At 39.1% G+C, this 14,364-nt stretch overlaps 1 protein-coding gene across 3 annotated transcripts; it reads left to right on the top strand.

Annotated features, from left to right (window-relative positions):
• Positions 1 to 51: 51 nt before the first annotated feature.
• Ssbp1 (single stranded DNA binding protein 1) lies at positions 52 to 13,101 on the top strand. Of its 3 annotated transcripts, none has more exons than XM_021661352.2 (7): positions 52 to 158; positions 943 to 1,006; positions 3,564 to 3,624; positions 4,877 to 5,011; positions 5,238 to 5,325; positions 6,343 to 6,431; positions 12,957 to 13,101. In XM_021661352.2, the coding sequence occupies exons 2-7, from the start codon at positions 983 to 985 to the stop codon at positions 12,998 to 13,000; spliced, it is 441 nt and encodes a 146-aa protein (XP_021517027.1). In that variant the 5' UTR covers positions 52 to 158; positions 943 to 982; the 3' UTR covers positions 13,001 to 13,101. The 3 variants fall into 3 exon arrangements, with proteins under 3 accessions (XP_021517027.1, XP_021517028.1, XP_060236114.1); XM_021661353.2 differs by having other exon boundaries at positions 92 to 174; XM_060380131.1 differs by lacking the exon at positions 52 to 158 and having other exon boundaries at positions 3,565 to 3,624.
• Positions 13,102 to 14,364: the final 1,263 nt, after the last annotated feature.

Raw genomic sequence — 14,364 nt, 5'->3', positions numbered from 1 at the left:
CTTCTAAGTCGAAGGGGTAGTGTTTCCCTCACAGCCGGCAGCATTTCAATGGCGCACAAAGTACACTTCCTGTTTTTCCTTCCCTATCGCGAGCTTTGCGGGCTCTGGGCACAGGAAGCCAGCCTCCGCCTGGGGCCCGGTCCGGTGCTGCGCATCAGGTGAAGGAGGGCGAAGGTAGAGGCCGAGCTGGGTGTCCGGAGTGCACGCGTGCGGTAGTCGGGAGGAGGTGTGCGGGGCCCCGCAGGAGTCCGAGTGTCCCGGCTGTGCCCTCTGTTGCCTGCGAGCGGGGAAAAAGCACCCGCTAATCCCCGCGGAGCCGAGGGAACGGGGACAGTGATTTGAGCCCTTTCATGGCAGTATTTATTGAACCCTTACTGCTGGGGACAGCTTAGGGGCTTAGAATAACAGAACAAATTAGAAATGTTCTCTAAGAGAACTTGTATTTTAAAGAAAATTTAGCAGACAATGGAATGGAAGTGAGGACAGTCCCTCCTCCCCCTTCTTTTCTGCTGTTAGTTGAGACACAAAACAGCGTTTCTTTTGTCATGTTCAGTTTTTGCTTTTAAAATGAAAGAGAAAATCCTCAAAAGTGCGTAGACGTGGGTACAAGTTTGGTGCGTATGAAATTGAATGTCATTAGGTTCAGGGCACTGGCTGCTCTTCCAGAGGTCTTGAGTTCAATTCCCTATAACCACGTGGTAGCTCACTACCATCTGTAATGAGATCTGGTGCCCTCTTCTGGTGTACAGGTGTACAGCAGACAGAACATTGTACACATAATAAATCTTTTAAAAAAATCTTTAAATCTCAAAAAAAAAAAAAAAAAAAAAAAAAGAAAGAAATTGAATGCACTTAGGATTTAGGACTAGGGAATGTATGTTCTTGATGTATATGGTAGTGTTTGATTTATCTTTTCTATTTTTTTTCCCTCCTTTCCTTTAGGAAAAGCTTAAATATTAAGAGTGTAAGAAAAACTGAAGCCATGTTTCGAAGACCTGTGTTACAGGTAGTCACTTTTCTAATTTAGTGAGTGCTTGGCTGTGTTTTCATAGTCTATAGTCATCAGGTTTCTTTTAGCTTTTGAATACATAAGCAGAAGACTCTTAAGTCTGTCCATCATCTTACATCTGTTTGTTTGATGGACAAGGTTCGGGATGGATTTTGTTTTTTTCTACTCATGTTTACTGAATCAAAAAGTATTTTAAAGTGTAATCACATATATTGTACAAATCATTAATGAGTATTACCTGTACATAGATCAGTGTATGCATTTAGTGATTTAGTTTTTTGGGGGAGTTTGTTTTCGACATCTCATATATTTTAGGCTGTCTTGAGATTCGATGATCAAGAACTGTGATCCCTCTGCTTTCCTAGTGCTGCTATTTCAGGCATGCACCACCACACCTGGCTTCTGTCACTTTTTCATATGGCTCTGGTTTCTTTTCTGACCTTCTGTCCCCTCTCCTCCCTGCTCCCATATTACTATCCAGAGAGAAGGGCAAAGCTCTTACCAGTGCTACAAATTCATCACCCTTCTGCAATCTTGTCATGTGTCTTCTGCTCTGGCCAACCTTAATCAGGCATCCATTACTATTTTTCCTCATTGTGGCATGTGGGTACCAAGTCTTGTAAGTTCTCCTAATCTGAAATCTTTCCATGACCCTTCTTCTGTTGAAGACTAATGAGTCAACTTTTTTATAAAAATCTGCTGTCATCTCCATCTTATTCTCAGTTGATCTGTCTTTACATCCCTACATTAATCATAACTACTTTTAGTCTTTTTTTAAATGGAAAATTTACACTGTAGTAGTATCTTTGAAACCAAATGTTAAGTGACTTTGCATTTTGAGAGTATTGGAGTTAAATAATCCTTTCCCTATTTCCACTTTCCTACTGGGTTGTGATTTGTGTGTGTGTGTGCCTAAGATGAGGCACATAGTTATTCTGTAAAACTTAATGAGTTCTGACTCTTATTATTTCTCAGATTAGCATTTTCTGTGATCATGACATAGGAACTGATTAGCAGTTTGATCCTGCATTGTGGCATAGCATCTTATTCTTGTATCTACCCTGAGTGATAGTGTTACAGAGCTAAACACTCCAGGAATGGGTGTTCATTTGAGGGGTATGGAAAGAGAAGGTCAGTATTAAAAGGCCAGGGAAGGAAACAGGTCCCCACTGGGATTTTTTAGAAACCAGGGCTAGAAATCATAGTGTAACCTGACACCTCAGAGCTGCAGTCCTGTCTCTGCCCTTACTTGCATGGAGAGATTGCATAACTGGAAATTACATACACGGTGCCCCTCACAGGCCTGAGCAACAGCCAGTTGAGATGACCTTTCTTGTGTGGTAGGAATTACATGCCAGAAAACTGCCTTCAAAGTGGCTCACTACCAGAGAGAATTCAAAATGGACAATGGACAGTATTACCCTCAGCCCATGCCTGAAGACTGAAGCGGCTGAGAGTCCTGTCCAGCCATCTGCCTCCAGTATTCTCCTGAATAAATTAGTTCTTCTGCTGCTTTGTTTTTGTGTGGTGAATCCCTTCATGTTATATTGACAATGCTGCCACTTAGGAAATGTTTCTTAGAATATGTCTAGCTCTCTGAGCTGTTGAGTGTAGGGATATGTGCTCTCCTTACCTTTATGTAGAACAGATGCATTTCAGACAGCAGCAGAGGGCACGTTGGAAAAACATTGTTGTCAGACAGCCTTGAGTTCTAAGTTATAAATTACCACTTAATTCCTAGTCTCCTGGACAAGTCTCTGGGCTTAATTTTCCTTGGATCTAAGTTAGGGATAATTTGACATTGTGTCTATAGTTAGTTTATGACTAAATGGTAATAGGTATAATTCGTTTACATATTAAGTGATTTTTTTTTGGCTGTGAATATCTTTTTGTTAATTGTGATTATTTAATAGTCATGCATTTGAACCATATTTTTTGTTTGTTTGTTTTGTTTTGTTTTTTGCTCTGTTTTTCTTTGATCTGTTGAAAGAATGAAACTTTCTACTGGACCTAGCTCACTACAGAAACTATTGACCTTTTGCAGCAGGCTCAAGAAATCCGTGTTATCATCTTTGCTCGTTTTTAAGTGAAATACTCTAACGCAGTTATTTGAGATGTCCTATTTCTTATGAATTTTGAACAACCAATCAGGGAAAACAATTTTATTATAGACCTTGTAAGTTTTTAATCTACAGTGGCTTTTGCAGTGTTAGAAAGATACATAACAAGTTCAAGAGATGTATCATTTTGTTATCATTCAACCAATTTCTCATTGCCTATAACTGAGAGTGATGCTTAATACACTGATTGTATTCTAAATATTGGAACACCTGATGATTGTTTTTATGTTTACTTAATTGATTTATGACTACAGTCATTAGAAAGCACTGATGTCTTTCTATTCTCTTTTGTACTCCATTCTCCTTTACTATCCTTTCCTTGAACTTGTGGAAACTTGATTAAATGGTGGATTAATGTGAGTAGTTCTTTTATTGATATTTTTCTTTCCTAAGAAATTTAAGGCCACATTACTTGTTTGTTTGTTCTCCTATAGGTATTTCATCAGTTTGTAAGACATGAATCTGAAATAGCCAGCAGTTTGGTTCTTGAACGTTGTAAGTAACAAATTTCTAAGTTTACAATGTTATTCATTATAATATTCTGCTAATACTATCAAAGTACTATAGAACTGATGGACTGTGTTTGGCTGTTTGGTTCATTTACCCCCTTGTACCACAGGCTGTTAAGATCTAGTATAAATAGAGCTTATAGTTTAGTTATCACCCCCTTCTGCTACCATTGTCCTGCTCAGTCCTTCAAGGGTGCCAAGGATACTTTCACAGAAATACTTTTTTTTCCACCTAATTAAATTTTTAATATATTTTTTATTTATTACAATTTATTCACTTTGTATCCCAGCTGTAGGCCCTACCCTTGACCCCTCCCAATCCCACCCTTCCTCCCTTTTCTTCTCCCATGCCCCTCCCCAAGTCCACTGATGGGGCCTGTCCTCCTCCCCTTCCATCTGACCCAAGCCTATCAGGTCTCATCAGGACTGGCTACATTGTCTTCCTCTGTGGCCTGGTAAGGCTGGCCCCACTTCAGAGGGAGATGATCAAAGAGCTAGCCACTGAGTTCATGTCAGAGACAGTCCCTGTTCTCCTTATTAGGGAATCCACTGTGCTGCCATGGGCTACATCTGTGCAGGGGGATCTAGGTTATGACTTGTAATAGAGGTTTTCTTAAATCTCAGATTTCTTTTTTTAGCTTAAGATAAAGAACTTAAAATTTGTTTTGTGGTGTTATTCTCTGTTTTCTGCTTTCTTGTTAGTCCTTTCTCCCCTCCCAGCCTTCCTTTATTTTCCTTTTTAACTTACTTGTTGATCTTCTATAGCTTGAGGTTTTCATAAAGCGGTGTTTGTAGTTATTGATCCTTTGGACATTTCTGTCAGTTTCGGTTATGGGTTTATCTTGTGTGACTGTCCTGATCACTGTAATGACTAGACCAGGAGGCGTACAGCACAGATAATTGTTTCTTACATCTCTGGTCTTGAAGGCTAGGACCAGGCTGTCAGCATGGTTGGGTTACTAGTCAGGCACCACTTGCTGGTTTGCAGATAGTTACCCTCTCACTTCTGTCTCCATATGGTAGGGTAGGGTGATGACTACTCTGATCTCTTCCTTTCCTTATAAGGACAGTAATTCCAACTTGGAGGCTTCACCTTTATAACCTCATCAATACATAATTACCTAAGCAAGGATCACCTCCAAATACTGTTAACACTGGAGTATAGAGAACCAAGTTTTCAAGAAGCAAACATAACAGTCACCAGCAAGTTCTCATTTCATCTCTACTCTATATTTCAGCTATGAATCGTGTTCAGTTACTTGGGCGAGTTGGTCAGGACCCTGTCATGAGACAGGTGGAAGGAAAAAACCCAGTCGCGATATTTTCTCTAGCAACAAATGAGATGTGGCGATCTGGAGAAGGTGACCAAATGGGTGAGTATACAAGGCTGTGGTTCTTACTTTATCAGCAGTAAGCAGACATTATTTGTTACTGCAATTCTAACAGTAAAAATGTTACTTATAGATAAAGCCAGTCTTCATTAGTTCTGCTCGCTCTTTTAGAAATAGTAAGCTTGTTTTCCTAAGACATGTTCTGTGTTGTTGACATTTGTGTTATCTGCTGGCATTGTAACCCCATTTCCTATACCTGGTGATTTAGGTGATGTCAGTCAAAAGACAACATGGCACCGAATATCAGTGTTTCGACCAGGTCTCAGAGATGTGGCGTATCAGTATGTGAAAAAGGGGTAAGATAAAGAAAGGATCTTTTGGATTGAACGGTCAAAAGAATTGGTAATAAGTGTTCTCTTGTCTGCCATTTCCCTAAGTGCTGCTATTAATATGTTCCTTAATATCATGCTCATGGGAAGTCTATGGTTTTAGCCGGCTGACAAGTTCGGGCAAACAGTGTCTCTACATAAGTAGAAAGAAATGAAGCAAGACATTGCAAGGCCATTGTATTTTGCAAAGCATCTGTAGCACATGCCTCAAAGAGATCATGTGTTACTGTGACCACAGAGCATGGTGGTCCTGTCTGGCCTCATAATGTGTTTAGAGAACCTGGAATATTTTATGTCTGATGTAGTGAGGTTTTTTTGATAGATTTCACAGTAGTTTTGTTAAATTTGACAACTTTCTTTAGATTTGTCTTTTCTGGATGCATAGAATGACAAATGTTTTTATGGTTGTACTTCTTTTGTTTAGAAATATACTTATTTGTGGATCAAAAATCTATCATAATATATATAATATAAATAATTTCAGCAGTGATGACAATTTCAATTTCTTTTCAGTAATTGTACACCTTTTCTTCATGTGTGTATGAATATGTGAAGATATACATAAATAGACAGGATATTTGAAGAAAATTGTCAACAGATGTTTCATTTACCGTGTGTGTGTCTGTGTGTGAGAGAGAGACTAGGGATTGTCTGTGTATGCTAGGTGAGAGCTGTATCACTGAATTGCATCTCCTGTGATTTATGTAAAGATTTAAATTTGAGGAAGGGTCTCAGTGAGTTGTCCAGCTGAGCCTAAAGCTTTCAATCCTCCAGTCTTAGCTTTCTGTGTATTGGACTATGGGAAGGCAGTACCATACTTCAATAGCAGTGTCCTGCTTAACTAGAGTTGCACTGTTTTCAGTGAAGAAGTGTTAGTGTTTCATCTTCAGCGTGTGTGTTCTTGTTACCCCATGTGCTGACACTCTGAAGGTTCTAATTAGAATTAGAATCTTTAGACTAAAGATTGCGTTTTCTTTATATCAGGGCTCGAATATTTGTGGAAGGGAAAGTGGACTACGGTGAATACATGGATAAAAATAATGTGAGGCGGCAAGCAACAACAATCATAGCTGGTAAGAAGCTTATGGTAGATAGTGTTTCTTTTCATTTAAAAGCTTGGCATGTCAGCAGCAGCTTTTGCTGGGACTATAAGTACTAATGATGTCAAGACTGCAGAAAACTCACCAGAGGAGTTCTGTGATTTTCATTTTACTCTTTGCTCACACTGCCCAAATTTATTTATTTATTCGTTCGTTGCTTATTTTTAGTGATTTTTTATTACTTTATTTAGTAACTTTATAGCCTGATAGCAGCCCCCTCCCTCTCTCTTCCCAGTCCCACCCTCATGCTCCCTTTCCCTTCTCCCATGGGTACCAACCCATCCTGGCACATCAAGTCACAGCAGGACTAAGTGTATCCTCTCCCACTGAGGCCAGACAAGGCAGCCTAGCTATGGGATAGGGATTCAGAGGCAGAAAACAGAGTTAGAGACAGCTTCCACTCCAGTTGTTATGTGACCCACATGGAGAACATGCTGTACACCTGCTACATATGTGTAGAGGGTCTAGTTCTATTTCATGCATGCTCTTTGGTTGGTGGCCCAGTCTCTTAAGCCCCCATGGGTCCAGGTTAGTTTACTCTGAATGTCTTCTTGTGGTGTGTCTTCAGTCTCTCTCAATCCTTCCTCGTACTCTACCACAAGATTCCCTGAGCTCCACCTGTTGTTTGGCTTTGGGTCTCTGCATCTGTTTCCATGAGCTGGTGGATGAAGCTTCTCAGAAGACAGTTATGCTATGCTCCTGTCTGCAAGCATTGCAAAATATCATTAAAATAGTGTTTTCGGTTGGCCCTCTCCTATGGGATTGGCCTCAAGTTGGGCTTGTCATTGGTTGGTCATTCCCTCAGTCTCTGCTCCATCTTTATTCCTACACTTCTTGTAGGTAGGACAAATACTGGGTTGAAGGTTTTATGGGTGGGTTGGTGTCCTACTCCCTCCACTGGAAGTTCTACCTGGCTATAGGAGGTGGTGAATTCAGGCTCCATATCCCCTGCTGCTGGGAGTCTCAGCTAGAGTCACCCTTATAGACTCCAAGGAGCCTGGTGTTTGTTCTCTCTCTTAGTGTCCCCACTCCCCCTGTGTCCTCTCTCTCCTCATCTGATCCCTATCCCTGTTTTTCTCCCCACCCCCTCTCCCACATAGTTCCCTCTCCATCTACCTCAGATGTCTGTTTTATTTCCCTGTCTGAGTGAGATTCAGGCTTCCCCTTGGGTCCTGCTTGTTACTTATTTTCTTTGGGTCTATGGTTTATAGCATGGTTATCCTATACTCTATGGCTAATGTCCACTTGTAAGTGACTACATACCATGCATGTCTTTCTGGGTCTGGGTTACCTCACTCGTGATGATGTTTTTTAGTTCCATCTATTTGTCTGCAAGTTGCATGATGTCTTTGTTTTTAACAGCTACGAGTAGTATTCCATTATGTAAATGTACCATATTTTCTTTATCTATTCTTCAGTTTGAGGAACATCTAGGTTGTTTCCAGTTTCTGGCTATTATGAATAAAGCTGCTATGAACATAGTTGAGCAAATGTCCTTGTTGTATGGTGGAACATCTTTTGGGTATATGCCCAGGAGTGGTGTAGCTGGGTCTTCAGGTAGAACTATTTCCAATTTTCTGAAAAACTGCCAGATTGATTTCCAAACTTGGTTTGTATAAGTTTGTACTCCCACAAGTATTGGAGGAGTGTTCCCTTTACTCTATATCCTCATCAGCATGTACTGCCTCTTGAGTTTTTGATCTTAGCCATTCTGATGGGTGTAAGAAAGAATCTCAGAGTTGTTTTGATTTGCATTTTCCTGATGACCAAGGAAAGTACAGTTTGGCCATTCCATGTTTTTCTGTTGAGAATTCTGTTTAGCTCTGTACCTCTTCCCTCCTTTTTTTTTTTTGAGACAGGGTTTTTATATGTAGCCTCGTCTGTCCTGAATTCGCTTTGTAGACCAGGCTGGCCTTAAACTCACAGAGATCTGCCTGCCTCTGCCTCTGTCTCCTTGAGTGCTGGGATTAAAGGCGTGCACCACCACACAACATTTTTAAATTGGGTTGTTTGACTTGTTGGTGTTTAATTTCTTAAGTTCTTTATATATTTTGGATATCAACCCTCTGTTGGATGTAGAGTTGATGAAGATCGTTTTCCATTCTGTAGGCTACACTTCTGTACTATTGACAGTGTCCTTTGCCTGGGAGAAGCTTTTCAGTTTCATGAGGTCCCATTTATTAAATTGCTGATCTTGGTTCCTGGGCTGTTGGTGTTCTGTTCAGGAAGTTGTCTCCTGTACTAATGTGTTCAAGGCTACTCCCCACTTTCTGTTAGATTTAGTGTATCTGGTTTTATGTTGAGATCTTTGATCCACTTGGACTTGAGTTTTATGCAGGGTGATGACTATGGATCTATTTACATTCTTTACATACAGATGTCCAGTTAGACCAGCACCATTTCTTGAACATGCTTTCTTTTTTCCATTGTGTGGTTTGGGCTTCTTTGTCAAAAATAAAATGTCCTTTGGTGTGTGGGTTTATTTCTGGGTCTTTTTTTCAATTCCATTGATCAACCTGTCTGTTTTGTGCCATTACCATGCTCTGTTTTATTACTGTTGCTCTGTAGTATAGCTTGAAGTCAGGGACGGTGATAACTCCAGAAGTTCTTTTATTGTACAGGATTGTTTTAGCCCTCCTGGGTTTTTCATTTTTCTATGTGAAGTTGAGATTGCTCTTTCAAGGTCTGTAAAGAATTGTGTTGATATTTTGATGGGAATTGAATCTGCAGATTGTTTTCGCTCAGATGGCCATTTTTCATATGTTAATCTTACTGATCCATGAGCATGGGAGATCTTTCCATGTTCTGATATCTTTTTAAGTTTCTTTCTTCAGAGACTTGAAGTTCTTGTCATACAGGTCTTTCACTTGCTTGGGTAGAGTTACACCAAGATATTTTATATTATTTGTTACTATTGCGAAGGCTGTAGTTTCCCTAATTCTATCTCAGCTTGTATATCATTTGTATAAAGAAGGCCTACTGATTTTTTTTTTTTGAGTTAATTTTGTGTTCACTCACTTTGCTGAAGATGTTTATCAGCACTAGGAGTTCTCTGGTAGAATTTTTGGGGTCACTTACATATACTATCATATCACCTGTAAATAGTGATACTTTGACTTCTTCCTTTACAGTTTGTATTCCCTTGATTTTTAGTTGTCTTACTGCTCTAGCTAGAATATCAAGTACTGTAATGAAGAGATATGGAGAGGTAGGACATCCTTGTCTCTGATTTTAGTGGGATTGCTTTAAGTTTCTCTCCATTTAACTTGATTGGCTATTGGTTTGCTGTTTATTGCCTTTATTGTGTTTAGGTATGCATCTTGTATCCCTCATCTCTCCAAGACTTTTAACATGAAGGGGTGTTGGATTTTGTCAAAGGCTTTTTCAGCATCTAATGAGATGATCATATATTTATTTTCCTTCAGTTTGTTTAGTATAGTGGATTACATTGATGGATTTTCATATATTAAACTATTTCTGGGATGAAGCCTCTTTGATCATGGTGGATGTGTTCTTGGAATGAGTTTGGCAATGTGCCTTCTGTTTCTATTTTGTGGAATAATTTGAGGAGTATTGGTACTAGCTCTTCTTTGAAAGTCTGGTAGAATTTTGCGCTAAAATCACCTGGCCCAAGATTTTTTTTTTTTTTTTTTGCTTGGGAGACTTTAGTGACTGCTTCTATTCCTTGGGGGGGGGGTTATAGGTCTATTTAAATTGCTTACCTGATATTCATTGATTCTTTGATTTCTTCAGTGTCTGTTGTAATGTCCTCCTTTTCATTTCTGATTTTGTTAATTTGGATGGCGTCTCTCTGCCTTTTTAGTTAATTTGTGTAAGGGTTTGTCTATCTTATTGACCTTCTAAAGAACCAGCTCTTGGTTTTGTTGCTTCTTTGTATTGTTCTCTTTGTTTCTACTTTATTGATTTTGGCCCTGAGTTTGAATATTTCATGCCATCTATTCCTCTTCAGTGTGTTTCTTTTTATACTAGAGCTTTCAGGTGTTCTTTTAAATCGCTAGTGTGAGATCTCTCTAATTTCTTTATGAAGGCACTTAGTGCTATGAACTTTCCTCCTAGCACTGCTTTCATTGTTGTCTCATAAGTTTGTGTATGTTTTGCCTCTATTTTCATTGAATTCTAGAAAGTCTTTAATTTCTTTTTTATTTCTTCCCTGACCCAGTGATCATTGAGAAGAGAGTTATTCAGTTTCAGTAAGTTTGTAGGCTTTCTGTTTCTGTTGTTGTTGTTGTTGCTTTTTCTTATCATGGTTGTTACTGGTCTGGTCAGTTGAGTATATATGATTTATAATAAAGCTGAATAACAGTTTTGTTTGAAGAAACCTATTTGATTTTTCTGATTACACTTAACTTCTTTTGTTTATTGTATATTTACAATCAAAGTAAGTCCTGTTTTTCATGTAAGCACTAGCAAATATAGAGATTAATTTAAAATTTTAAAAGTGTATTTACCATCCTAAATTCTCTTTGGTGTAGTTTGTTTGTTGTGTTTTTATTGTTTTCTTTTCAGTCTTATCAACTTTTTTCACTTCTTTTTTTAAATTTTACTTTTTATATTAATTACAGTTTATTCACTTTGTTTCCTACCTGTAGCTCCCTCCTTCTTCCCCTCCCAATCTCACCCTCCCCTTCTCTACTTATGTCCCTTCCCCAGTCCACTGATGGGGAGGTCTTCCTCCCCTTCCTTCTGATCCTAGTCTATCAGGTCTCATCAGGAGTGGCTGCATTGTCTTCCTCTGTGGACTGGTAAAGCTGCACCCTCCAGAGGGGGAAGTGATCAAAGAGCCAGCCACTGCGTTCATGTCAGAGACAGGCCCTGATCCCATTACTAGGGAACCCACTTGGGCACTGAACTGCCATGGGCTACATCTGTGCAGGGATTCTAGGTTATCAACATGAATGGTCCTTGGTTGAATTATCAGTCTCAAAAAAGAACCCCGTGCCCAGATTTTTTGGTTTTGTTGCTCTCCTTGTGGAACTCCTGTCCTCTCCAGGTCTTACTATCTCCCACTTCTTTTATAAGATTCCCTGCACTCTGCCCAAAGTTTGGCTATAAGTCTCAGCATCTGCTTTTATACCCTGCTGGGTATAGTCTTTCAGAGGCCCTCCGTGGTAGGCTCCTGTCCTGCTCCCTGTTTTCTCCCTCTTCTGATGTCCATCCTCTTTGCCTTTCTGAATGAGGATTGAATATCTTACCCAGAGTCCTCCTTCTTGATTAGTTTTTTTAGGTATACAGATTTTAGTATGTTCATCCTATATTATAAGACTAATATCCACTTTGAGTGAGTATATACCCTGTGAGTCTTTCTGCTTCTGGGATACCTCACTCAGGATGATCTTTTCAGGATGATCTAGTTCCCACCATTTGCCTGCAAATTTCATGATTTCCTTGTTTTTAATTGCTGAGTAATATTCCATTGTGTAAATTTACTACAGTTTCTATATTCATTCCTCAACTGAGGGGCATCTGGGTTGTTTTCAGCTTCTGGCTATTACAAATGAAGCTGCTACAAACATGGTTGAACAAATGTCCTTGTATACTTGAGCATCTTTTGGATATATGCCTAGGAGTGGTATAGCTGGATCTTGAGGTAGCACTATTCCTAATTGTCTGAGAAAGAGCCAGCTTGATTTCCAAAGTGGTTGTACAAGTTACGTTCCTCAACTTTCATTCATCTTGATGCTACTTTTTCACCTAGGAGTCTTACTTGAACTTTAAAAACACACCAGTAGATGGCACTCTTGGTTTTTGACCGTGATTTCCATTTTAATTTCTTCAAGTTATCATCCTATACAGTTATGGAATAATTGTTACTTATAATTATCTTTTACATAATTTTATAGTTACTGAGTATCTGAAATGTTTGAAGTTATTCAAGAAATGCTATTTAACCTCTTTATCTTTTGTTATTTTAGCTAATTTTTTTTTTTTTTGGAATGATCAACAATGCCCAAATTTGTTTATTTTTGGACAAAAATGCTTACTTTGTAATACTTAAAACCTTTTCCCAAAAAGCATATTAAATTCATTTTCAGAATTTAAATGAATGTGTTTCCTTAAAAGCAAATAAACTTGCAGTTGCTAAGTGGCCACAGGCAGACCCCTGTACATTGCTGAAGAGCTTGCCGCATGTGAAGTATGGCCATTGTTCCTCCTGTGTGGGTGTGCGTACTAACCTCAGCTGTATTTGTAGACATTCACCTTGTTTATAAAGTTACTGCTCTGGAGACCTAAACGGTCTCATCTTGTAGTGACATCTGAATTGTTGGACAAAAGCTACAGCATGTTGTGTTGTGTCGTGTTGTATTTCTTTCTTTATTTAATGCCTCTTTTGTGTACCTGTCATGAATATAACAAAAGTTACTTAATAGTTTGAAATTTTGTATTATGACTCATGGAAAAAGTCCGTGTTGGAAGGGAATTATCAAATGAAATGAAGACAGCATTCTGAAAATGACTCTTGCTTTGGTTTCTTTCCAGATAACATCATATTTCTGAGTGACCAGACAAGAGAAAAGATCTAGAACAGATGATTCTTCTTCGATCATTGTTTAGTATATTCTTCTTTCCAAATCATGTATAGTCTATAGTTTAAAAATAAAGATTAAATTTTTTTTCTATAAAATGAATGATAATAATTTTTCTGACTGACATACCTTCTTTTGTGTGTATGTATATGTTATGGCACTTACTGATTACTTATTTTTTTAGGGGTGGTTTCTCTACACAAGTGTTGCAAATAATGAACTCTTGGGCTCCACTATACATTCGACTCCACCAAATGTGTGTTCTGGCCATGGCATACATTTATTTGGAAAGCTTTTTCTGCTTCACACTTGTCCTATGATGTTTCAGCCAGTAGTTACTTTTGAGCCTTGAATGTCAGGAGTCTGCCTGTCCTTGTAAACACTGTAGAAGGTAAAGTACTGACTTGTTTCAGTGTACCTGTTCTCTTATTAGTGTTGGCGCAGAAGAGCCACTCAGTAAATGCTGACAGGGACATGATACCCAGTTGAAGGGGGCAGCTGAACAGTGGTCAGTATCTCATGAACCTGCTTTAGGATTACCCACCTTCATACCTGTTTTTTGGTAGTTTCACTGTAGTGTTTATGCTACCAGCACTAAGAACCTGAGTGAAATATAACTAAAGATGACATAGTTCCTCTCAAGGTACTCCAGTCCATTTGTCTCTTCTTTCCACACCCTGTTCTATCATTTTTAAAGTTTATTCCACACTCTTGAGAGTGGAGATGAAGATCTTTTTTGTGGTGCTGGGGATCAAACCTATGGTCTCAAGTTAGGCAGGCCTCCTCCTATTGAGCTACACCCACTTCAAGGACTTTTAATGCCTTTGACTTTGCCTCCCTAGAGAGTCTGTGTATATACGGTTAATTTTATTGTAAGTTAGTAGTAATTTACCAACAAAGATTATATAAACTTTTTTTTTTTTTAATGTGTAACAATCATCCATAGTGAGCCTGCAGCTTTCTAGAAGTTGGCTGCTGCTCAGTGTATTGCTTTGTTCAAGTGTTTGCTGATCCTCATTCTGTCTGTTCTGTGCTCCTCCCAGCCTGGTCCCCAGCACAGCCTGTGTAGTTTTCTTTGTGCTCAGAGTTTAGATTGTGTTAGACTGTGAGAAGTTCAGAATTCATGTGCTGTGTATTGGACTCCAGCTTTCTGAAGTGTTTCCTGCATACACGAACAGCCTTTCTGTACTGAGTGCAGTTTGTTTGCAGGAAGGAGGAGTTCCTTATCGTTACACTGCCCTTAACCAGGCACAGCAGGAGACTGCTGTCCTTCCCATCTGTCTGTTTTTTTCTACCACTGGAATCAATGGTCAACGTATAAGACCTTTCTGTGTTTATATGTTGAATCTGGATAGTGTTCT

This window comes from Meriones unguiculatus, chromosome 3 (assembly GCF_030254825.1).
Source record: "Meriones unguiculatus strain TT.TT164.6M chromosome 3, Bangor_MerUng_6.1, whole genome shotgun sequence".
Taxonomy (NCBI): Eukaryota; Metazoa; Chordata; class Mammalia; order Rodentia; family Muridae; genus Meriones; species Meriones unguiculatus.
The sequence above is the reverse complement of the archived record's forward strand: the minus strand, read 5'-3'. Positions and strand labels throughout refer to the sequence as shown.